At 40.5% G+C, this 24,258-nt stretch overlaps 1 protein-coding gene and 1 long non-coding RNA gene across 3 annotated transcripts; both read left to right on the top strand.

Annotated features, from left to right (window-relative positions):
• The first annotated feature begins 141 nt into the window (after window positions 1-141).
• LOC147308724 (uncharacterized) lies at window positions 142-4,480 on the top strand. The gene is made up of 7 exons (XR_015126169.1): window positions 142-346; window positions 431-524; window positions 2,054-2,140; window positions 2,819-2,967; window positions 3,073-3,356; window positions 3,447-3,552; window positions 3,659-4,480. It is a non-coding gene; the product is annotated as an uncharacterized LOC147308724 (long non-coding RNA).
• Window positions 4,481-9,566: 5,086 nt separating this feature from the next.
• Window positions 9,567-23,894, top strand: asip2b (agouti signaling protein, nonagouti homolog (mouse) 2b). 2 transcript variants are annotated; one of them, XR_015126175.1, is made up of 5 exons: window positions 9,567-9,689; window positions 9,815-9,937; window positions 14,775-14,848; window positions 19,780-20,145; window positions 23,475-23,894. XR_015126175.1 is itself a non-coding variant. In XM_086272755.1 (4 exons), the coding sequence occupies exons 1-4, from the start codon at window positions 9,584-9,586 to the stop codon at window positions 19,945-19,947; spliced, it is 471 nt and encodes a 156-aa protein (XP_086128881.1). In that variant the 5' UTR covers window positions 9,567-9,583; the 3' UTR covers window positions 19,948-20,543. The 2 variants fall into 2 exon arrangements, 1 of the variants encoding a protein (XP_086128881.1); XM_086272755.1 differs by lacking the exon at window positions 23,475-23,894 and having other exon boundaries at window positions 19,780-20,543.
• Window positions 23,895-24,258: the final 364 nt, after the last annotated feature.

The raw sequence follows: 24,258 nt of genomic DNA, 5'->3' as shown, positions 1-24,258 counted from the left end.
AGGTATTTTTTGTAATAAATTTGACCTTTTACAAGTGCGTTGTTAGGATTTACTGAAACAGGATGCGCCCTTTTTGTGCTGTTGGATGAGACACACCATAAAGCACATGACTCTGTGTCCCTCTGTAATCTGAAACCGAGAACAGACTTTCAACAAATCAGGTACTATGATACTGCTTACGTGAATGTCACACAAACTGCCCTGTGTTTTTGATGAGCCAGCAAGAGTATGGAGTGAGACAATCCCTACACAGATCAGGTGGGAAACAAAGCTTGATTCTATAAAACCCTGTGCTGTAGTTCCTTCACCCGCTCTGACTCACTGGAAGTGTTTGCACTGATCCGCTGTAAGTACACTACCATGCTCTCTGTGCATGTACATGTGGTTCCCCCTGTGTTTATTCTAATTCACCATGTGTCCTTGTTCACAGTACGTCACTAAGACCACCACGGATAGCTATTCCATTTACTCCAGTACCTTTTCCAGTGGACTGGGTCAGCGTGAGCAGGCCTTGTTGGAACAATGTACATTTCAAATTCCTTTAATTTTAAATATGTTTATATTGTCTATCCTGTAAAATAGTCAGATGTCTATTCTTATTAATGTACAGAATTCACCTGCTTGCTGCTACTACTGCACATTCACCCAATATATATATATATATATATATATATATATATATATATATATATATATATATATATATATATATGGAGGAGAGGACAAAGTTCACAGTAGGAATTTAAAGGGAGGGCTCTTCTTTTCCTGCAGACAACAGGCCTGATGTAAAAAAACCCAAACAAAAAAAAGAAAAACCAAAGAAAAAAAGGATCTCAGATTTAGGGGTTTCCAAAATTGTGCAATCATGTATTTTTAAGTAAGCACATTCTTACACACATATATATATTATATGTGTGTGTGTGTGTTAGCTGCATAATAAAACAAGTAAAAGTCGCATGTTCAAGTCAAGAGAGCCAAGAACAAACTGTGCAAACTGCATTAACAAGGGCAGGACCTTAAAAGCCTGCAATAAAAGCTTGTTGGATTTTTACCTTTATAAATAACATCACTGTTGGCTAAATTTCAAACAATATTTGTTTTTTTGGAAAGGATTTAGCTGTGTGGGCAAAAAATGAGTGAATTACAAAAGTTGTAATTGCTGATGCTGAGGGTGTGAGTTGAACACGCTGCCTTCACAAAGGAACACCAAAGCAGGCCACGCCACGTGTTTGGAACATTTCTTTTTATCGGATTTGGGTTTTGCATCTCCTTTCAGGATCAGTCAGATTAGGCAGATGTGCAAACCGTTACACTGTGGAACCAGAGGAACTCGTATCATTTTAAAATTTGTCTAGCAAAAGAGAAAGAAAGGGCTGGAACAGGAAATAAAACAATAAAACAATCCTCTGATTGTTTCAGCATGTCTGTTAGAATAAATTGGTTCATTCGAGATTTGTCAGCTACCGGAGTTTTGTGTTGGCGCTCTACCTTTGGGAATTCCACACTGGACTGACGTGGTTTTGTCTTAGCACCACGGATGAAAGTCGTCATCAAGGAACTGAAGAAATAAAACAACTAGTAAGAGAGAGCAGCTGTTGGCTTTCTAAATAAAGAACTTGTCATCAATGATTCAGGTTTAATTTTATAATATGCATGCGGCTGCCTGAGCAGCATTGCTTGTAATGACATCTCATTCAGTTCTATGCTGACGTACACCCAGACAGCAAGACCAATCCACTCACTCTGAGAAAACCTGAACAACGGTGACAGGAATAATATTGCAGTTTACAGTTTGTTGTGAGAAGAGGGGTGAAATACGCCACCCAGACTTTCTTAATGTGTTATAAATGCTTTATTACAGATCATCTTATTGACATTACAGCTGTTTTTAAAGGATGCATTTACAATGTTCCTTATACATGTTGTACTATCCTGCTGCTCTTGCTCTTATGTGCACCTGAAATACACGCGTACAGTGTCAACTTGCCAAGGCACTCAGTGCAAACCAATACGTGTGTCTGTTATTTGTCATATAGTCGTCTGTGTTCTGTAGGTTTATAAAATCCTGGTGGCGGGGAGTCAGGGAGACAGCTGGGTGATCTTCAGAAGATACACGGACTTCTGCAGGCTCAGTGACAAGGTGAGAAGATATCGTGCACCTCAGCAGCTACATATTAGTAAAGCAGCCTATACATTCATGGTGGTGAAATGACGTGCCGTGAGGAGCCCGGAGAGGCTGGAGGGGGTAGATTATATATGGCAAATGCTTCAGCACTTGAGTATCAGTGACTATTACTTTGCTCGGCCTGTCTTAACCAACAACATTTTTCCACATGCAGTAAAAGGATGGTTTAGCTGCATGTGGATGTGCATGTGGATTGGTTTGAGGGCTGCAACAATCTGCTGCCTGATTTGTTCAGTACGCTCTCTTTGCTGGGCACACATGTTGCACCCTTGAATCGGGGAGAATATAACTTGAATTAAGGACAACACAGCGACTGTTCAGCTCACAGCCAGTATATTTAATGACAGGGATAGAACCAGCACTCCCCCTACAGGTGTATGTTGTAGGTGGAGTGATACTGTGAAGCTATCAAACTCACCCCCATAAAGTAAATTAGTCAGACTAATGAAAAACCTATAAAGTGACATTTTACCTCATGCATTTGTCCGATACACATGCAGACCTTGCTGCAACTGTTCTTTCATTTGCGGCACCGTGATTCAGCGACGCTTTCGGCTCTCATTGATGTAATATTGTTGCCATAGTGATTCTGGTTTCCCGTTTTTGCCCTTTTTGCTCGTCGCCTTGACGCAGCTTCAAGAGCTTTTCCCCAGCTTTCATCCAGCCCTGCCTCCTAAGCGCTGACTCAAAAACAGCTATGACGAGGAGTTTCTAGAAGGGAGGAAAGCTGGACTGCAGACCTTTTTGGAGAACCTAGTGTTACACAAAGAAGTCCTCAGAAGGTGTGTGTGTGTGCATGTGTTGTGACTTTTTTTCAGTACTACTCTAGTGGGTGACCTGAATCGTGTTTAATTTTGACCTGTACATAAACCCCTTTGGTTCCCCAGTGAAGCTGCAAGACGCTTTCTGTGTTTGGTTGAAGCACCGAGTCCGTTTGACAGCCTGGAGGAAAGCAGGGTGAGGACACGTTGCTCTCAAAGATATTGTCTCAGGGGTTGAATGTAAGGAACGTTGTGTATCTCAAACACCCTCTGGCCTTTTGTGAGAGTCTCGAGGAAACTCACCTTCGTCTTCAGAGCGAACTCGCGGACAAGCAGAGAGAAGCCGACAGGCTGAAGAAGACTTTGGAGGAGAGAGAGAACTGTCTCAACCTGCTGCTAAAAGAAGCCAAGTAATTATGTTTCTGTTGCACAGCTGGAAACACAGTAAAGCAGGAGCTGCATGCTGTGCTGAAACTGTTCATTTCCCCCGTCTCACACAGATCCCCGTCACTTTCTGCTGAGAGCTCTGAAGCTTCAACAATCACCACCCCCACAGACAGTGACACAGAGGACATGCAGTGACTGACATGGACAAAGAAACAAACTGTAAATAACATATCGAACCAACAAATGTAATCTCAGTCACCTAACACTGTTTTTTTTAAATGTCGGTGTTAATGATCAATAATGTTTTCTGTATCTTCTTCTCTAGGTGACAGTAACATGTGCAAGTGGTCATCAGACATCCTGCTGGTTCCTCTTAAACCCAAGTGCACAAGAAAGTCTATGATGTGACCACCGCAGTGCTGAAACAATCATCAGATGCAGTTTAATCCAACCCCTGCCATGCATATGTTTATTTGATTCTTTTCAGGGTGTCACTAAGAGTACTACCTCAAAATACCAAGCACATAGAAGTCCCATAATGTGTATTTACAGCATATTATGCTGCCTAATGAGGGGGAAAAAAATCCCTATTTATTTTTTTATTTCAAAGTAATGTATTCAATTCATATCGATGACAATGTTTCATTGATCTTGAATTTTAGTGAACACAAGCTCTTTTTGAAGCATAGGAAATTTGAAAAAACAGAACGACCACAAGGGGGCACTGTAACACAATAACAGTTTGAGACAGCAAAGATCTGAGTGAGAGGGACACTGGGAACTTGATGTTCTGTTCTTATCTCGCACGGGGAAATCTCTGTAAGATTTAAGTGCAGAGAAGCACAAAAGCAGGGGAGAGATGTTTTCCTCTTCAGTAGTGAATAACAGCTCGCAATCAATGAAGGAAGCCTGTGTGAATGTGTGTGTGTGTGAGAGAGAGAGCTCCACATCCATCCAAGTAAAGCCTCATTCATGTGCCCCCGTTATCACACTGAATGGCCATGTTGTTTCCTTTCACTCATTCTGTTTGAGTCGCTGAATAAACCAGATATGTGTGGCTTATCCGAGGTCATGAAGGCTACTTTTATGCTGCCGCTGTGAGCAGGTTGGTGCTTAATTATTAGATTTGTACAATGAAAACATTCGACTGGATGTGAGTGGGTTGTATAAAAAAACAATCGGTGAGCAAATTAATAATAATAATAATAATAATAATAAAACATTCACTGTGAAAAACTGGTTGTCCATAGTCAGATATATAAACACACTTACAGCTTGCTTGGCTGCAGAAAAACGTTCATACTCTTTACAGGATCCAGTGAGTCTGGCCACAGCTTACCCAGCAGCTGTGAAATATTCTTTTGAGGTGGGCAGAAAGAATTATGTATTTCACAGTGTTACTGCATGAAGAGATGCAGGCGGCTTCATAATTAAACCCGTTTGTTTAATTATGAAGGACAAATCAGGTGGCAAAAAACAAAGATTTAATGATTTATTTTATAGTTTTTATCATTTCTCTGATTGTTTATTATCGGTCCATTTGCTTAAGGTTATCAGGGCCGTGGGAGGGAGGCGGTGGAGTGTGAGGGTGGTGGTTAAATGGTCACTGTTTAGTACAGGCGTTTGTGGCCTCCCAAGACTTTCTCTGGCACTGACACTAAGTTTGAAGTTTTACGAACGTTGTCCCTGTAGGATGGATTACTATAAAATTTCCAACCATCCATCCATCAGTCAATAAATTTCTTAACCACTTGTCCAATTCAATTCAATTCAATTCAATTCAATTCAATTCAATTCAATTCAATTCAATTCAATTCAATTTTATTTATATAGCGCCAAATCACAACACAAGTCGCCTCAAGGCGCTTCATAGATACAGAGAAAAACCCAACAATCATATGACCCCCTATGAGCAAGCACTTTGGCAACAGTGGGAAGGAAAAACTCCCTTTTAACAGGAAGAAACCTCCGGCAGAACCAGGCTCAGGGAGGGTCGGCCATCTGCTGCGACCGGTTGGGGTGAGAGAAGGAAGACAGGATAAAGACATGCTGTGGAAGAGAGACAGAGGTTAATAACAGATATGATTCAATGCAGAGAGGTCTGTTAATACATAGTGAGCGAGAAAGGTGACTGGAAAGGAAAAACTCAATGCATCATGGGAATCCCCCGGCAGCCTACGTCTATTGCAGCATAACTAAGGGAGGATTCAGGGTCACCTGGTCCAGCCCTAACTATATGCTTTAGCAAAAAGGAAAGTTTTAAGCCTAATCTTAAAAGTAGAGATAGTGTCTGTCTCCTGAATCTAAACTGGAAGCTGGTTCCACAGAAGAGGGGCCTGAAAACTGAAGGCTCTGCCTCCCATTCTACTTTTAAATACTCTAGGAACAACAAGTAGGCCTGCAGAGCGAGAGCGAAGTGCTCTAATAGGGTGATATGGTACTACAAGGTCATTACGATATGACGGGGCCTGATTATTTAAGACCCTGTATGTGAGGAGCAGGATTTTGAATTCAATTGAAGGCTGGAGGGGAGCTGGAACCTATCCCAGCTGTCATGGGGCGAGATGCCTGGACAGGTCACTCGTCTGTCACGAGGCTAACTCAGAGACACAGACAATTATTCCCGCTCACATTCAGAAGGAGAACATTCAAACTGCACAGGAAGATCCCAGCCGGCTGGTGGATTCGTATCCAGGACCGTCTTTTTCCTTCGCCACCATCAGCAGGTTAAGTGTTATATACTTAACATTGCAGTGGTTAACATGTGTGACTTGCACATGAAAGATCACAAGTTGAAAACAGGGAGATGACATGAACCCAGCATCAGGGAGCCACAAGTTAGTGCACTCCCAGTGCTCCTTCCAAGCACTGAGGTCTATGTCAGGAAGGCTTCCAATGCTAAACCCACTATGTGGATTGATTTGCTGTGGCGACCCCTTGGAAAATAAAAGACTGACTGAAAGTACCGTTATACTAATGAGAAAATGTCTAAACTAAGGTTTTGAACCTGATTAATTTTTCCTCTTAGTATTTAGTTCATTGAGTTGAGTTTTTAAGATATTATCATTATATTATTATAAAGCATGTATAGAAGAAAACAGCTCATCCAGACTTAAATAAAAGTTAAATTGAATTAAACTTTGACCGCTCTTTTTAAAGATGCCTATTACAAGCAGCCAAATCAAATCTTGGCCTTGACTGTCTCACTACACTTGTAAGAAATGGCCACTTGCAGTGAGAGTTATATACAACTCCATTTCTAAAAAGGTTGGGATGTTGTATAAAATGTCAATGAAAACCAAATACAACAGTTTTCAGATAGAAAATAGAACAAAATAGAACAATAGAACCAGAAACCATGTTAAATGTTTAAACTGAGATGTTTCACTATTTCATGAAAAAATGCTTATTTTGACTGTGATGTCAGCAACACGTCCAAAAAAGTTGGGAAAAAGCTGGAAAAGTAAGTGCTGCTAAAAAGAGGCGTTGAGGAATATTATGTAACTATGCAAGTTAACTGACAGCAGGTCAGTAACATGACTGGGTATAAAAAGAGCATCTTAGAGAGGCAGAGCTTCTCAGAAGTAAAAATGTGCAGAAGTTTACCACGATGATGTTCCTCAATGTACATTTGTAAAGACAGCAATAATCTCATCTACAGAGCATAATATTGTCAAAATGTTCAGATAATCTGGAGAAATCTCTGTGTGCAAGGGACACGGGTGAAATATTGGATGCCCGTGATGTTTGGGCTCAGAGAGCACTTCAGTAATAACAGGGAAATCACAGCAGGAACACTTCCAGAAATCTCTGTCTGTGAACACAGCCCACAGGGGCATCCATAAATACAGGTTAAAGCTCTAAAATGCAAAGAAGCCAAATGTGACAACTATCCAGTAACATCGCCATCAAAGCTCCTTTAAATGGGTTGACGCAACCTGGAAAACTGAAATCTGAAATTTGTTATCAACTTGTCTTCAGCCTTTATCTCTGATGGTATTGAGGTGCATTAGTGCCTATGAAAATCATAGTGTGCACACCTGGAAAGGCACCATCGGTGCTGAGAAGTTTATGCAGGTTTTAGAGCAATATGTGCTCCAATACAGAAGGGAAGGTCTTGCATATTTCAGTAAGGCAACGCTAAACTGCATCTGTTACAACAGCACGACTTCACCGTAGAAGGTGCTGAACTGGCTGCCTGCAATCCAGATATTTCACCAACTGACAACATTTGGAGCACCATGAAATGGAAAATACAGTAAAGAAGACCCAGGACTGCTGTGCAGCTATCACACAACTATCAGACAACATTCCTCTGCCAGAAGTCCAGCAGATGCTCTCCTGAGCTCCCAGATGTTTAAGGACATCTGGGAACTTCCTCAGCTTACCCATTTGACATGTTTTCTGTGTCTTATTTTAAATAAAATACAGGTTTATGGCATTTACATATCATTGCATTCTGTTTTTATTTGCAGTTTAAAAAGCATCCCAACATTTTTGGATGTAGTAATTAATATCATATTAGATAGTAATTCTTATCCAATTCAGGATTGCAGGGAATTCAAATTTACCTGACAGAGAACTGCAGCTTATTTTTGTTTATCTCAGAAATGCGTGACTCGAAGTCTGCATTCAAAGCCAGAGCACAGAGAAACTTTGTAAACTTACCTGCCACGTGTGCATCAGTGTATGAGGAGACGATGGAACACCATAGAGATTCATTTATCACGTTAAACCTCCGGTTATTGCTCGCTACATCTGTTTGTAGAATCAAAAACTTGGCACACGCTCCACAAGAAAAACAAGACAAGTGAAACATATATGAGAAATGCAAAAAAAGGAGTAATTTCACTTTCCCCCTGTGATTACTCCCATTTGTAAATGACTGACTCTATACAGTTGATCCACTTTCATCACAAATGACTCAAAAACGTTCTGGTATTACATATCATATCATATATCATATTAAAAACAGGCTTCGATCGATCTTAATCTTAATCTTAAAGCTATTTGTCAACGTGATGGGACAGAAAGGCTCTTTATATTGTATACACGAGACAGACCAGCTATACTGGAGAGGTTTTCAATCTTTCTGACTTTTGATATATGGGTATATTTTTTTCTTTCAGCAGTTCAGAAATGAGTTGGATTCTAAGGTTTTATGTGAGAATCCCAATGAGGTGGGCTGCTGCTGACCCGTGTTTATGTTCCCACACTCTTTTTATTATTTGGGTAAATCCTAATGTGCCTTTAAGTTACTATACATGGCATATTTTGCCAAAAGACCCCAAGACAATGAGTTTTTGTACTTTGGAAGCCCACCATGCTCCTGGTTTGCTGTGTTATCTTCAGGTAATTTGATTAAGCAAAACTATTTAGAAATATGTTCCCAGAAAGCACGACTTAATCTCAAAGAATAAATGTTTCAAAAATTGTTTTTGACACAGGTTGTCTCTGGGCCAAGGGATTAGGTACAAAAGCAGGGCCTCTATGAAGTTCTTCTCAGTTTTTATTCCACTTGCACAAACATGAAAAAATAATAAAATTAAAAAAAAATAAAAATAAAAATCCTCCACTTACCACAAACTAACAGTAACACATGAAAACCACAGGATCTGGGGCCCTCAGGGCAAGTTTGAAATCCAGCATCAGTGTGGTTTTAAAAAAAAGAAGCTGTTGTTCTTGCCGTGCAGATGCTAATGTTTAGTGAATATTTTTGCAATGCCAACAGCAAAGTAGGGGCTCCGTTGGAAAAAAAAAATCTAGACCATTCTTTAATATAATTTCCAGGTTTCTCTAACGGATCTTTTCACAGTCCCGAACACTCCAAGAAATCATTTCCTCTCATTTTTCATGGTCAGTTGTTACATTTGTGCAGTTTCACAAGAGTTACATAAGTGCAGATTGCAAAATTGGGTTTGTTTTGCACCATCATAATCATGCAAAGCTAAATATTCCTTTATGTTTGATTCTTTGTATGGACTGTGCAATACCACAAAGCAAGTGTAGTTTCTTGTTATTTGTTGTATTTCAACACTGTCTGCTCCAAGTCTGTGTCTGCAAGGGTGAGAAAATACACCTGTGAAGATCATAACCTATTTAGTGGTGGTGGTGGTGGGGAGGAGGGGGGGGGGGGGGGGTTGCTTTGGGGCTCCACAAGACCAATAAATCCGCCCCTGTCTTTTTCAATTTAGTAATTTCTCCCGTAATTTCTCAGTGTAGACTGACTGGTCTTCAACCAGATTCTGCTATGCATCGAGCCCATCACGTCGCGAGTGCGTGTTTCAGTCCTCGTTCGCAGACCACCTCCTCTTTCACAGCCAGAGAGAAAGCTGAGGGAACCAACCAGCCAAGGCGTACGTCACTCACAGATTTCTCCTCCTTTAGCCCCTTAAAGTCCGATATTTATCTTCTAAACGTTAGACTGATTGTTTTTGTTGTTGTTGTTGTTGTTGTTTTTTTGCACCATTGTCATCAACAGATCTCATCATCATCATGAGGAAGATCACCGGCAAACACTTGTTGTGCTTCTTCCTGCTTGCCTTGCCGATGTCCTGGGCAGAGGACACCAAGAAGGATGTGCGGAAAAGGGAGAATGTGACAGGTAAGGATCGATGAGCACAAACCTGATTTGATGTAGTTTTTATTTATTTATGATTATTATTATTAAAAAGTGTCGTGAGGCTGGAGCCTCACCGACAATACCGCTGCTTACAGTGCTGGATAGATAATGACACAGAGTGATGAGGGTCTGTGGGTCTGTGTGTCTGAGGACTGAGCACTTAGTATAAACAGATGCGTTATTCTAAGCAGACTAAAAAAATCATTAAAACCCCCCAATAATTAAATAAATAATTACATAACTAAATCCATCTGAGAGGAGGGATCTCCTTTACGACCCGAAAATAGTAAAACTTAACGAACTCCCAGTCCAGGCAGCACACACGCTAAAGCTTTGATAACAGCAGGATTTATTTCAGCATTGTTAATGCATAGCATTGGTTTACAATCGTTATGGGGGGAGGGGGGGTATATGTCACATATTTGTCACATTTTGTAAATTTATCATTGTGTTTTCAAATTTAAAAAAGCAACCAAATTAAAATGAAGATGGAATGATCTGAGATGAATTCTGAGCTTTGGGCATTAAATGACAAACAATGTCCACCAGGTTTGTCTAAGTCTGGCTTCTGTCTGTAGAGACAAGCTCACCTGTAATATAGTCAAAAAATAGTTTTTTTTCACCATTTTCAATATAACTTGAGAATATAAACAATAATTGTATTTTGCTCTTCAAGAAGCTGCCGTTGCTTTCTTCATTGTAATGCAACAACAAAGTGATCTCAAGTGTTTTAAATGTCTGCGGATTATTATTGGAGAAGCATCCCTGCAGTGGTCCACGTAGTGTAGTAGTAGTATATTATGTTTATTAGGTGAGCTGATCATGTGAAAAAACATTATCCAGTCATGCTGGTGGAGAACTGTTGAAGTTTCACGGGGCGGATTAATAAAACGAACTAAATAAAACCATAACAGTTGTGACACAGTGAGGTCAGAGCCTCAGACACCTCTACACTGTTAGAAAAAACATCTTAAAAAAACAGTAATATTCCGGCAGCTGGGGCGCCAAAATAATACCGTAAAATATCAGAAAATAACTTACTCATAAAAATACGGTTATTTCCAGTAATGAAAATACAATTTGTTGCCCTAATTTTACATGGGATTTTGCCTTTTTCAAGTGCTTTTAAACATTAAATTAGGCACAATTTAATGTGATTAAACAATGAAATTACCTATAAACAAGGTCAATGAATGCGGCGATATAAATCATAATACTTAAATGTACAGAAATATACAGTTAACAGTTGGTTTAAATAATAATGGATTGCATTCATATAGGGCTCTTTGAGACCCTCAAAGCGCCTTACAGTTCCACTCTGGCTATCACCAGTAGGTGGCAGGTGAGGTGTCTTGCCCAAGGACACAACGACCGAGAGCGTCCGAGCCGGGGCTCGAACCTGCAACCTTCTGATTACAAGGCGAACTGCCAACTCTTGAGCGATCGCCCTAAATGACAACAATGATAATAATTATTTGATTTAAAAAAAGTTTATAAGAATCATTTTATATATTTTTCCATAGCATTACATACATTTGAATTTAACAGTTCAATCTTTCAAATAACGGACAGATATTTGTGAAATCATGATACATTTGTGAATGTATTTTAACAATATTTAAAAAACAAGAAAATTATGTTTTATTAGATTACAGTGATTTTACGTTAATTTACATTTGAAATGTGAAATCACAGTCTATTTATGTGAATTTAATGATATTCTAGAAGAACAATACAAAACTGTAAAATACACAGTAAAATACTTTTATATTAAGATTTTGTTTTACAGTGTACAATGCCTTTAAGAGCCCGTTTGCTCTGGTGATGTGAAAGGAGTAGAACACCCTTCACATTTTTTCTTAGAACAAAACAATTCTGATGCTTTTCAGGGGAAAACCAGATACCAAACACCAGAGACACATTTAAATCATAGCTATTTATTTCTTTTTAAAGACAGTATTTCTTCCCTCTGATGTTCCAGCATGATAAGAGTTTGCAGCTGGAACACTGGAAAATGGGCTGAATATTTACACATATAAAATGATGATTAATGGTTCCAATAATCATTTGCAACAGCAGATGGTTTAACGCTAACCCTTTTCCTTGAGAAACAGCTCTGGAGTGTCAGTGTATGCTGGTAGCATGTAATGAGTTCAACCACAGTGTGACCACAGTTCGACCACAGTGCATTGTGCACAGTGGTCTCATAGTCTAGGGGTTAACGCATTTCCCTATTTTGATTCTGCAGAATCAAAATAGGGAAATGCCTTAACATGCATATGCTAAAATGCATATGCATCACCTCGCATGCGAGATGATGCATATGGTAAATGGCCTGTATCTATATAGCGCTTTTACTAGTCCCTAAGGACCCCAAAGCGCTTTACATATCCAGTCATCCACCCATTCACACACTGGTGATGGCAAGCTACATTGTAGCCACAGCCACCCTGGGGCGCACTGACAGAGGCGAGGCTGCCAGACACTGGCGCCACCGGGCCCTCTGACCACCACCAGTAGGCAACGGGTGAGGTGTCTTGCCCAAGGACACAACGACCAAGACTGTCCAAGCCGGGGCTCGAACCGGCAACCTTCTGATTACAAGGTGAACTCCCAACTCTTGAGCCACGATCGCCCCATCATATGCAGCCTTTTCAGCTTGTCTACTCCTTGTGTTCTCAAGCCCAGATGAATGACTATGTGAGGAAGGTCTGGTGTGAAGTCTCTGCCAAATCAAGTGTTAAAAAATTGTATTTCCATTTGGAGCAGCTGAAAGTTTCCTGTTTGCATGTACTGTTAATAGAAAAATGCATATTTAGGGCCCCTAACCTCAAAATGATTGTGATACAATTGAAAGTATTTACAGCTTGATTTAGAATTCTTGCTTTTAAACAGCAATATGACAGATGCTACACCAACACAGCATCACCTTTTGACATACAGTCTAAACCACAGTTACAAATGTGATCACTCAGTGTGTGGATATCTTATAATCAAGTGGGGAAAACACTTGGCTTTAGCAGCCAATTGCTCTATTAACATTTAAATGAGGCTGGAAAAGTGAGCTAAATATGATTGAGCTACACGGAAAACCAACCATCTGATTTTCATGAGAAAGCAGGAGTGAGGGAAACATTTCAAATGTAAGCACAGAGAGGACATGGGAGATGAGAGTTCATCATATTTTCCTGCAGAAGATTGATGGGGGACAAGACAATTTCAGATAGCGTAGTAAAATAAAGATAAGATCAGGATGCACACGAGAACCTCGGGAACAGCAGGAGGCACAAGAAAGGGCGTTTTCCACAAATGTGGCTGATATAGTCTAAACATCTGGTCAAAAAAAGAAAATCGCCCCAAGGTGTTGCGCTGCACCTTTTCTTACCATCCAGCACAACACCTTGGGGCGATTTTTATTTTTGAGCAGATGTTTAGACTATATCTGTGTTGTGCTGGATGGTAAGAAAAGGTGCTGCAGCTATCAGTCACGGGGCAGAAGGAAAGAAGTCATAGCCAAAAGAGAGGCTTTTTGATTTGTTGAACTTCTGCAGCATTCGGTATGGGAGGGTGAGTGTGTTGCTGGTGCCAGTATGTGAGGTGAGTGGTTTGAAAACGTTGTTTCGATTATGATCAAAAGAATGTCCAGGCTGGCCGAGAGTCAAATAATTCTGATTTCCAGTGGAACGTTGGCTACCTTCTCTGCCATTTCTGTCTGTGAAAAAAAAACCCAAAACAAAACACCTCAGTGTCTTGGAGTCTTGGATGCGTATCACATACCAACACGCTTTAAAGCAAACATCTCTTTGTCAGTGCGCCCCAGGGCAGCTGTGGCTATAATGTAGCTTGCCATTGCCAGTGTGTGAATGTGTGTGTGAATGACTGAATGTAGTGTAAAGCGCTTTGGGGTCCTTAGGGACTGAGTAAAGCGCTATACAAATGCAGGCCATTTTATGTCCATTTGTAGGCTTGGCATGGCAAAATAATTTGGAGGAAGAAAAGAAACCTGCTGTGCTGTTTTGACTGGACTTCTTACAAGTATAAAGCAAAATAAATGATTTAGCTCTAAATGTGTAAAAATTTTCTCTTGCTTCACAGCCAAGAAGAAAAAATCAGTCACGATTGACAGAAACTCCCCTGCTGAGGAAAAGGAGTTGTAGATGTTCAGCTGATCGGTCATAAATCTTTCCTCCTACTAGACTATAGATGATCCAGAAAGAAAAGACGATGGAGATCTCAAAGACAACAAATGAGCAGACTTTGAGAAAACCTTTTTAGTATTTACTTAATGATGCATATAAAAAAACATTAGCAAAAATAACCTTTTTTTCCTTGCATCCATGCAAGCACAGACTATAATACAATTGAATAAAACGTATTATTGTTTTTAAAGCCCTCCACAAATATGATGCCCACATTTTCTAGTCAGTAAAGCTGGGTTTTCTTTGGCTTGTTTTGAGGAAAAATATGCATATTGTATAAATTTCCTGCTCTGGACCCCAGTTACTGTAAAACAAGCCCGTGCTCCAAGTTCTCCGACTTTGCCAGCTGTCAGCTTTAACCCCTCCCCCTCCTGTGTGGCTTCAACTCTGCTCTCGCTGTTGGTTAACCATGGCTGGTGCCCAGACACTCCCTCCAACAGGAGATCCTGGTTTCCTTATTTCATAATCTAAGGGCCGATTCTTGTAGTATTTAGTATTAGAGTCTTAAAATATTTACTATTGTACATATTTACAATTTTTAATCATGTATTGTGCACAAGGGGCTGCATTGTTGAAACACTGAATTGATCTTTTGACTCTGCTTTTATTTCCATTCCCAGTTTGGAGCCAAGCGAAGAATAGGCGGCTGTTTGCAAGGCAAAAGATTTCTCCACCACGCCAAAGTGTCACTCCCGTAAGTTTTTACTGTCGACTCTATTTGTCATAAACTCACTGATTTAGTAGTAACACTAAAATTGCTCCTTTTAAAAGTATTCAGAGGTAGTTGCTGACATGTTTCAGTGACACGCCCTTAGTCTTTGTAAAGATGTTCCTGAAAATGCCTTTTTCGGTTTGTTAGGCAATTTTTTTATAATCCTGTTTATTGGATTTGAAAATTTGCTGCTTGCTTTCCATTGGCAGGAAAACGCCAGACAGCAGTGAACACATGTGACATGCAGCAAAATGTGGTGACAGCAACACAACCCAGTTTTCCACAAGGATCAAATTTCCCACCAATGAAAACGTAGCACATCACAATAATTTAACAGTGATGATAGAAATTCAGTGTGACCTTAATCCTGCCCTCAGTGTCGTGAACTCACTTGTTGTAGTTTTTTATATTGCTAAGACATATTTCTTGAAACCATTTTGTTAAAACAATACAAACAAATCAATCTTCAAGCTATCTCTTGAAAACTCCATGCAGAAAACCTCCAGTGAAACCGAACAATTATCTATGCAAAGTTTGAAATGTGCTCAGATCAGTGTTTTCACATCAGCCTAACAATCAAGGAGCTCTTTAACTTTTAGCTGTTTTAGCTCTTGAGACTGTGTTTTAGCATGAAAGTTAGCTCACGGGTGAGATAGAGACTGACACCAACAATTGATGGCAACAAGAAAGGCAGAGGAGGAAGTGTCTGTGTAAGAGGATGATGAGAGAAAGATCAGGAAACTCAGATGAAATTTACCAGCTGTTTAAATACTTTTGTGTTCGTGGAGTTCCAAACCAGATGAAAAAGAAACGGAGAACCAAATGACTTGCATGTGTCACATTTACGTTCATTAACAAAAAAGTTTTGATTCATTCATAATAAATTCCTGTGTTGAGCTTATCCCGGCTGTCAACGAGTCACTTGAAGTTTAAGTCCTGCTTTCATCGTCTGTTTTGAAATTTTTGTAGATTAATTAGACAACCACAAAAAAGTGGACATTGTTTTTTGGAGCTACCCGTTAGGAATACCACGCTGTTGATGTAGCGTAACGAGGGCTCAGAAGTCTTATTTCTACTTGGTTGAAATGAACTGGAAAAGAATGTGTGGTTTTTATGGATGGATAAAACTGGGTTTTACGGGTGGGGTGAGAGGCTGGAGAAAAGGGTGGACAGTTAAACAGCTTTGCTCTGGCAATTGTGGAAAGTGCATCAACCTACGTTAGTTGTTTTTTTTTTACAACTGCTTTTTGTCTTATAAGACTCGGATTGAGTCACATGACTTTCACAGTTTTTTGTGCCACATAATTATAAATCAGGTATCTAAACGACCCAGTATTAAGAAAACTGTAGAAAGAGGACACTTATGAATGAATTACAGCATGAGAAATAATTTGTAGAGGATGGCACAGTGGTCATCTGCAGTGACTGACTGAGGGTGAAGGGATGGAGACAGGGCAAATGACCCACTGTGGACAAGAGCCAGAGATTAATAATAACAAATCATTAAATGCAGACTGGTGTATAAACACATAGTGAGTGAATCAAGAAGAAGCGCACAGTGCATCATGGAGCCTGCAGCAGTCTAGACCTTTTGTAGCATAACTAAGTGAGGATTTAGGGTGACCTGATCCAGCCATAACTATAAGCTTTATCAAAAAGGAAAGCGCTTACTCTAATCTTCAAAGTAGAGACAGTGTCTGTCTCCACAAACTGGGAGCTGGTTCATAGAAGAGGAGTCTTGAAGATGAAGGCTCACCCTCCCTTACTTTTAAATATCCTAGGAACCATCAGTAAAGCAACAGTAAACATACTGTCAGCACGGCAAACCGTGTGGGAATTATTAAAGGACCCAAGATGCAGGCACTACTGATGTGTGGGCTTTTATTGAGGAGGATGACATACAACAAAAGGCGAGGGTGGCGAGAACAGAACTGACAAAGCCTAAACTGGGAAAACTAAGAATATAACAAACCTGAAACCTAGAGACAAAAACAGACCCGCAGGGGACCCAAACAGACAAACCAGCAACAGGCAGGAGAACACACAGGGCTTAAATACTCACAGGAGTAATCATGGGATGGGACACAGGAGGGGAACACACCTGGGAGAAATCAGGGCTGACGAGACACAGACGTCAGGCTGAGAACACTCACATGAGACACCGACCTTCCGAATAAAACAGGAAACTCACAGACACAGAGAACCGGACAAGACACTGAACTTAACAGACAGATTCACGAGCAGACACTGTGACACCATGGACAGACAGAGGGAACACAGAGAAGTGGGAGCAGGCAGGCAGGCACAGAACAGAAACCTAACAAATGGCAAACTTTAACAAAAGACATAATCAGAATAAACAAGAACATAGAATATTATAAGGAAACACAAAACACTGAGTCGTCAGACTCAGAACCATGAGCTAGACCCAGCAGTCTTAGCTAATTATAGGCCAATCTCCAACCTTCCTTTCATATCAAAAATCCTTGAAAGAGTAGTTGTCAAACAGATAACTGATCATCTGCATCTTTGAAGAGTTTCAGTCAGGTTTTAGAGCTCATCACAGCACAGAAACAGCTTCAGTGACGGTTACAAATGATCTTCTTATGGCCTCTGACAGTGGACTCATCTCTGTGCTTGCCCTGCTAGACCTCAGTGCAGCGTTCGATACTGTTGACCATAATATCCTATTAGAGCGATTTGAACATGCTGTAGGTATTACAGGTACTGCACCGCAGTGGTTTGTATCATATCTATCTAATAGACTCCAATTTGTTCATGTACGGTAAATGGAGAGTCCTCTTCACACACTGAGGTTAATTATGGAGTTCCACAGGGTTCAGTGCTGGGACCAATTCTGTTTGCACTATACATGCTTCTCTTAGGCAGCATCATTAGAAGACATAGCATACATTTTCACTGCTATGCAGATGACACCCAGCTCTATCTGTCCATGAAGCCAGATAACACACACCAATCAGTTAAACTGCAGGAATGTCTTAAAGACATAAAGACCTGGATGGCCGCTAACTTTCTGCTTCTGAATTCAGATAAAACTGAGGTTATTGTACTCGGCCCTGAAAATCTTAGAAATATGGTATCTAAGCAGATTCTTACTCTGGATGGCATTACCTTGGCCTCCAGTAACGCTGTGAGGAACCTTGGAGTCATTTTTGACCAGGACATGTCCTTCAATGCACATATTAAACAAATATGTAAGACTGCTTTCTTCCATTTGTGCAACATCTCTAAGGTTAGAAATATCCAGTCTCAGAGTGACGCTGAAAAACTAGTTCATGCATTTATTACTTCCAGGCTGGACGACTGTAATTCATTATTATCAGGATGTCCTAAAAACTCGCTGAAAAGCCTTCAGCTAATCCAAAATGCTGCAGCAAGAGTGCTGACAGGGACTAGAAAGAGAGAGCAGATTTCTCCTGTTTTGGCTTCCCTTCATTGGCTTCCTGTTAAATCCAGAATTGAATTCAAAATCCTGCTCCTCACATACAAGGTCTTAAATAATCAGGCCCCATCTTATCATAAGGACCTTGTAGTACCATATCACCCTATTAGAGCACTTCGCTCTCGCTCTGCAGGCCTACTTGTTGTTCCTAGAGTATTTAACAGTAGAATGGGAGGCAGAGCCTTCAGTTTTCAGGCCCCTCTTCTGTGGAACTAGCTTCCAGTTTGGATTCAGGAGACAGACACTATCTCTACTTTTAAGATTAGGCTTAAAACTTTCCTTTTTGCTAAAGCATATAGTTAGGGCTGGACCAGGTGACCCTGAATCCTCCCTTAGTTATGCTGCAAGAGACGTAGGCTGCCGGGGGATTCCCATGATGCATTGAGTTTTTCCTTTCCAGTCACCTTTCTCTTTTTTTTTTTTTTTTTTCTGGAAGTGACATCAGAAACAGCAGCATGTGACATCACGTGATGGCGGAGCTTCAGTTCATCCTTTATCCAGTCACCTTTCTCACTCACTATGTGTTAACAGACCTCTCTGCGTTGAATTATATCTGTCATTAATCTCTGTCTCTCTTCCACAGCATGTCTTTTATCCTGACTTCCTTCTCTCACCCCAACCGGTCGCAGCAGATGGCCCCGCCCCTCCCTGAGCCTGGTTCTGCTGGAGGTTTCTTCCTGTTAAAAGGGAGTTTTTCCTTCCCACTGTCGCCAAAGTGCTTGCTCATAGGGGGTCATATGATTGTTGGGTTTTTCTCTGTATCTATGAAGCGCCTTGAGGCGACTTTTGTTGTGATTTGGCGCTATATAAATAAAATTGAATTGAATTGAATTGAATTGACACATACAGTACTATGAGGTCTTTAGGATAAGATGAGGTCTGATTATTTAAGACCTTGTATGTGAGAAGATCACAGAAGAAAAGCAACTATGCAAGAAATACGCTCGATCTTTCTAGTCCATGGGTGTCAAACTTAAGGGCCTAAATTCAGGAAAGAATAAATGTGTAATTAAATGTTATCATATTGTTAGAAAGGTGAATTTCCATCTTAAGTGGTCTGGCCCACTTTAGATCAAGTGCACTGTATGTATTGTCCTATGATGTAGGATGAATTTGACTCCCTCTTATAGTCCCTGTCAGAACTCTCGCAACAAAACGTGTTTCAGTGAGTGAGATTTTTCTTAAAAGAGTAAACAGGACTTGTGCCTAAATTTAAAAAATAACAACAAAACAAACTGTTGAAGCTTTTGCCAAAAGGCTGATTTAAAAAAAATCGTTTAGTAATAACAGTGAAGTTAATGGCTGTAAAACCGAAACAACACTAAAACGCTTTGTAGAGCTGCCATGAGTCGGGGGGTCAAATAGTTCACATGTATTTAAAAGACTTTTCCACTTCTTCCACTGACTCGTGCTTTTTCCACATATTCTGTCTCTGTTGGAATTGCTTTAGAAGCACAAGTCGAACCTCGTAACTCCGGCGCGTCGCTGCGGACGCTTGATGGAAAGCTGCTCCCCTCACCTGCTGTGCTGCGACCCCTGCGCCTCCTGCCGCTGTCGACTCTTCAACACCATCTGTCACTGCTGGAGGATGAACCCCCTCTGCTTAAAGAGGACCTAGATGCAGCACGCACATGCATGCACATGCACGCAAACACATCACAACGCCTGAACATATATTGTGGTTGACAAAAGAGCACGGAAAGATTCACATGTGCTCTGTGGGTTTGTCTGCACAAATGCAGTTAAGCGATTAAACTTCAAAATAAAATCGAAGCATTTTGAAAAATGCTTCTGATATTATGTGAGGCATTTGTTTGTATTTATTCAAGAGTTCTTCTGTCTTCAGCGGAAAAAAAATACTCACAGAAATCTTTGCACAGTGTTAAAATATCTTAAAACATTATATGTATGCATAAAAAGAGATGGGTGATGTGCTTTTTCATGTATGTAGACAACCTGATATTAACTGTGTGTTGCATTATGGGTATTTCCCACATTTTTGCTGCTTTTGAATATCTTGCTGCTGGGGATACCTGCAAGTAAATTTACTTTGGAACATAAATGTGTTGTTGCTTTTAGACTTAATGAGGACCAAATGGCATTTACTTATGTACCCCACGCCTTGAAAATCAGATATATATGTTTGGACTTGCCTGCCTCTTGTGGATTAAGGAGTTTATATTTTTGCTATTGAATAAACACACTGTAAGCCTACATTCTCCTTGCATTGCTCCATGTGGAACCTATTAAGATGCTAAAAATCATTTTTAATGATTTGCTACTTTAATGTTGATTTTAGAGTAAATGCGGTACACAGGATTAAAAACAAGAGAGCAAAGAATACGTTACTGCAGGCCAGACAGAGGGAACACAGAGACATGGGAGCAGGCAGGCACAGAACAGAAACCTAACAAATGGCAAACCTTAACAAAAGACATAATCAGAATAAACAAGAACATAGAATATTAGGAAAAACAAAACACTGAGTCGTCAGACTCAGGACCATGACACATGCAGTACTATGAGGTGTTTAGGATAAGATGAGGTCTGATTATTTAAGACCTTGTATGTGAGAAGATTTACCATTAAAGTCACAGAAGAAAAGCAACTATGCAAGAAATACGCTCGATCTTTCTAGTCCATGGGTGTCAAACTTAACCCTGGAGAACCTATAGGGTTAAATTTGACCCCATGGGTTCTCCAGGGTTAAGGGCCTAAATTCAGGAAAAAATGAATGTGTAATTAAATGTTATCATATTGTTAGAAAAGTGAATTTCCATCTTAAGTGGTCTGGCCCACTTTAGATCAAGTGCACTGTATGTGTTGTCCTATGATGTAGGATGAATTTGACTCCCTCTTATAGTCCCTGTCAGAACTCTCGCAACAAAACGTGTTTCAGTGAGTGAGATTTTTCTTAAAAGAGTAAACAGGACTTGTGCCTAAATTTAAAAAATAACAACAAAACAAACTGTTGAAGCTTTTGCCAAAAGGCTGATTTAAAAAAAATCGTTTAGTAATAACAGTGAAGTTAATGGCTGTAAAACCGAAACAACACTAAAACGCTTTGTAGAGCTGCCATGAGTCGGGGGGTCAAATAGTTCACATGTATTTAAAAGACTTTTCCACTTCTTCCACTGACTCGTGCTTTTTCCACATATTCTGTCTCTGTTGGAATTGCTTTAGAAGCACAAGTCGAACCTCGTAACTCCGGCGCGTCGCTGCGGACGCTTGATGGAAAGCTGCTCCCCTCACCTGCTGTGCTGCGACCCCTGCGCCTCCTGCCGCTGTCGACTCTTCAACACCATCTGTCACTGCTGGAGGATGAACCCCCTCTGCTTAAAGAGGACCTAGATGCAGCACGCACATGCATGCACATGCACGCAAACACATCACAACGCCTGAACATACAGTGGGGCAAAAAAGTATTTAGTCAGCCACCGATTGTGCAAGTTCCCCCACTTAAAATGATGACAGAGGTCAGTAATTTGCACCAGAGGTACACTTCAACTGTGAGAGACAGAATGTGAAAAAAAAATCCATGAATTCACATGGTAGGATTTGTAAAGAATTTATTCGTAAATCAGGGTGGAAAACAAGTATTTGGTCACCTCAAACAAGGAAAATCTCTGGCTCTCACAGACCTGTAACGTCTTCTGTAAGAAGCTTTTCTGTCCCCCACTCGTTACCTGTATGAATGGCACCTGTTTGAACTCATCATCTGTATAAAAGACACCTGTCCACAGCCTCAAACAGTCAGACTCCAAACTCCGCCATGGCCAAGACCAAAGAGCTTTGGAAGGACACCAGGAAAAGTATTGTAGACCTGCACCAGACTGGGAAGAGTGAATCTACAACAGGCAAGCAGCTTGGTGTGAAAAAATCAACTGTGGGAGCTATCATCAGAAAATGGAAGACATACAAGACCACTGATAATCTCCCTCGATCTGGGGCTCCACGCAAGATCTCATCCCGTGGGGTCAAAATGATCATGAGAACGGTGAGCAAAGATCCCAGAACCACACGGGGGGACCTGGTGAATGACCTGCAGAGAGCTGGGACCAAAGTAACAAAGGTCACCATCAGTAACACACTACAACGGCAGGGAATCAAATCCCGCAGTGCCAGACGTGTTCCGCTGCTGAAGCCAGTGCATGTCCAGGCCCGTCTGAAGTTTGCCAGAGAGCACATGGATGATACAGCAGAGGATTGGGAGAATGTCATGTGGTCAGATGAAACCAAAGTAGAACTTTTTGGTATAAACTCAACTCGTCGTGTTCGGAGGAAGAAGAATTATGAGTTGCATCCCAAGAACACCATACCTACTGTGAAGCATGGGGGTGGAAACATCATGCTATGGGGCTGTTTTTCTGCCAAGGGGACAGGACGACTGATCCGTGTTAAGGACAGAATGAATGGGGCCATGTATCGTGAGATTTTGAGCCAAAACCTCCTTCCATCAGTGAGAACTTTGAAGATGAAACGAGGCTGGGTCTTCCAACATGACAATGATCCAAAACACACCGCCCGGGCAACAAAGGAGTGGCTCCGTAAGAAGCATTTGAAAGTCCTGGAGTGGCCTAGCCAGTCTCCAGACCTCAACCCCATAGAAAATCTGTGGCGGGAGTTGAAAGTCCGTGTTGCTCGGCGACAGCCCCAAAACATCACTGCTCTCGAGAAGATCTGCATGGAGGAATGGGCCAAAATACCAGCTACTGTGTGTGCAAACCTGGTAAAGACCTATAGTAAACGTTTGACCTCTGTTATTGCCAACAAAGGTTATGTTACAAAGTATTGAGTTGTATTTTTGTTATTGACCAAATACTTATTTTCCACCCTGATTTACGAATAAATTCTTTACAAATCCTACCATGTGGATTCATGGATTTTTTTTTCACATTCTGTCTCTCACAGTTGAAGTGTACCTCTGGTGCAAATTACTGACCTCTGTCATCATTTTAGGTGGGGGAACTTGCACAATCGGTGGCTGACTAAATACTTTTTTGCCCCACTGTATATTGTGGTTGACAAAAGAGCACGGAAAGATTCACATGTGCTCTGTGGGTTTGTCTGCACAAATGCAGTTAAGCGATTAAACTTCAAAATAAAATCGAAGCATTTTGAAAAATGCTTCTGATATTATGTGAGGCATTTGTTTGTATTTATTCAAGAGTTCTTCTGTCTTCAGCGGCAAAAAGTATGAAAAAAAAATACTCACAGAGATCTTTGCACAGTGTTAAAATATCTTAAAACATTATATGTATGCATAAAAAGAGATGGGTGACGTGCTTTTTCATGTATGTAAACAATCTGATATTAACTGTGTGTTGCATTATGGGTATTTCCCACATTTTTGCTGCTTTTGAATATCCTGCTGCTGGGGATACCTGCAAGTAAATTTACTTTGGAACATAAATGTGTTGTTGCTTTTAGACTTAATGAGGACCAAATGGCATTTACTTATGTACCCCACGCCTTGAAAATCAGATATATATGTTTGGACTTGCCTGCCTCTTGTGGATTAAGGAGTTTATATTTTTGCTATTGAATAAACACGCTGTAAGCCTACATTCTCCTTGCATTGCTCCATGTGGAACCTATTAAGATGCTAAAAAACATTTTTAATGATTTGCTACTTTAATGTTGATTTTAGAGTAAATGCGGTACACAGGATTAAAAACAAGAGAGCAAAGAATACGTTACTGCAGGCCGACCTGTCTCTCGTAGTTAAACAGTGACTTAACCAGCATTTTGAGGTTTTCCAGGACAATTATGTGAATAGCAGAAAGATAATAAATATTAGACCTTCTTTTGGAGGCTCAGCTCAGTATCCCGAGGAGATGCACAGAGACTTCTGTGTAAATTCCAAAGGAAAGTGGTTATAAATCCTATCCAGGAAATGTGTGGACCACATAATATATTATCTTGTCTG

Source organism: Aulonocara sp. 'chitande type north' Nkhata Bay, linkage group LG18 (assembly GCF_057382095.1).
Source record: "Aulonocara sp. 'chitande type north' Nkhata Bay isolate Kocher_YH1m ecotype deep benthic linkage group LG18, A_spYH_male_GT1.1, whole genome shotgun sequence".
NCBI classification, from domain to species: domain Eukaryota; kingdom Metazoa; phylum Chordata; class Actinopteri; order Cichliformes; family Cichlidae; genus Aulonocara; species Aulonocara sp. 'chitande type north' Nkhata Bay.
Note: the sequence above shows the minus strand (reverse complement) of the source record. Positions and strands in the feature narration are given on the sequence as shown.

Coding starts and splice junctions, on each gene's coding strand:
- asip2b (XM_086272755.1), top strand. CDS start 9,584: ATGCATCGAGCCCATCACGTCGCGAGTGCGTGTTTCAGTCCTCGTTCG. Junction 9,938..14,774: donor GAAAAGGGAGAATGTGACAG/GTAAGGATCGAT, acceptor TTCCATTCCCAG/TTTGGAGCCAAGCGAAGAAT. Junction 14,849..19,779: donor CACGCCAAAGTGTCACTCCC/GTAAGTTTTTAC, acceptor GAATTGCTTTAG/AAGCACAAGTCGAACCTCGT.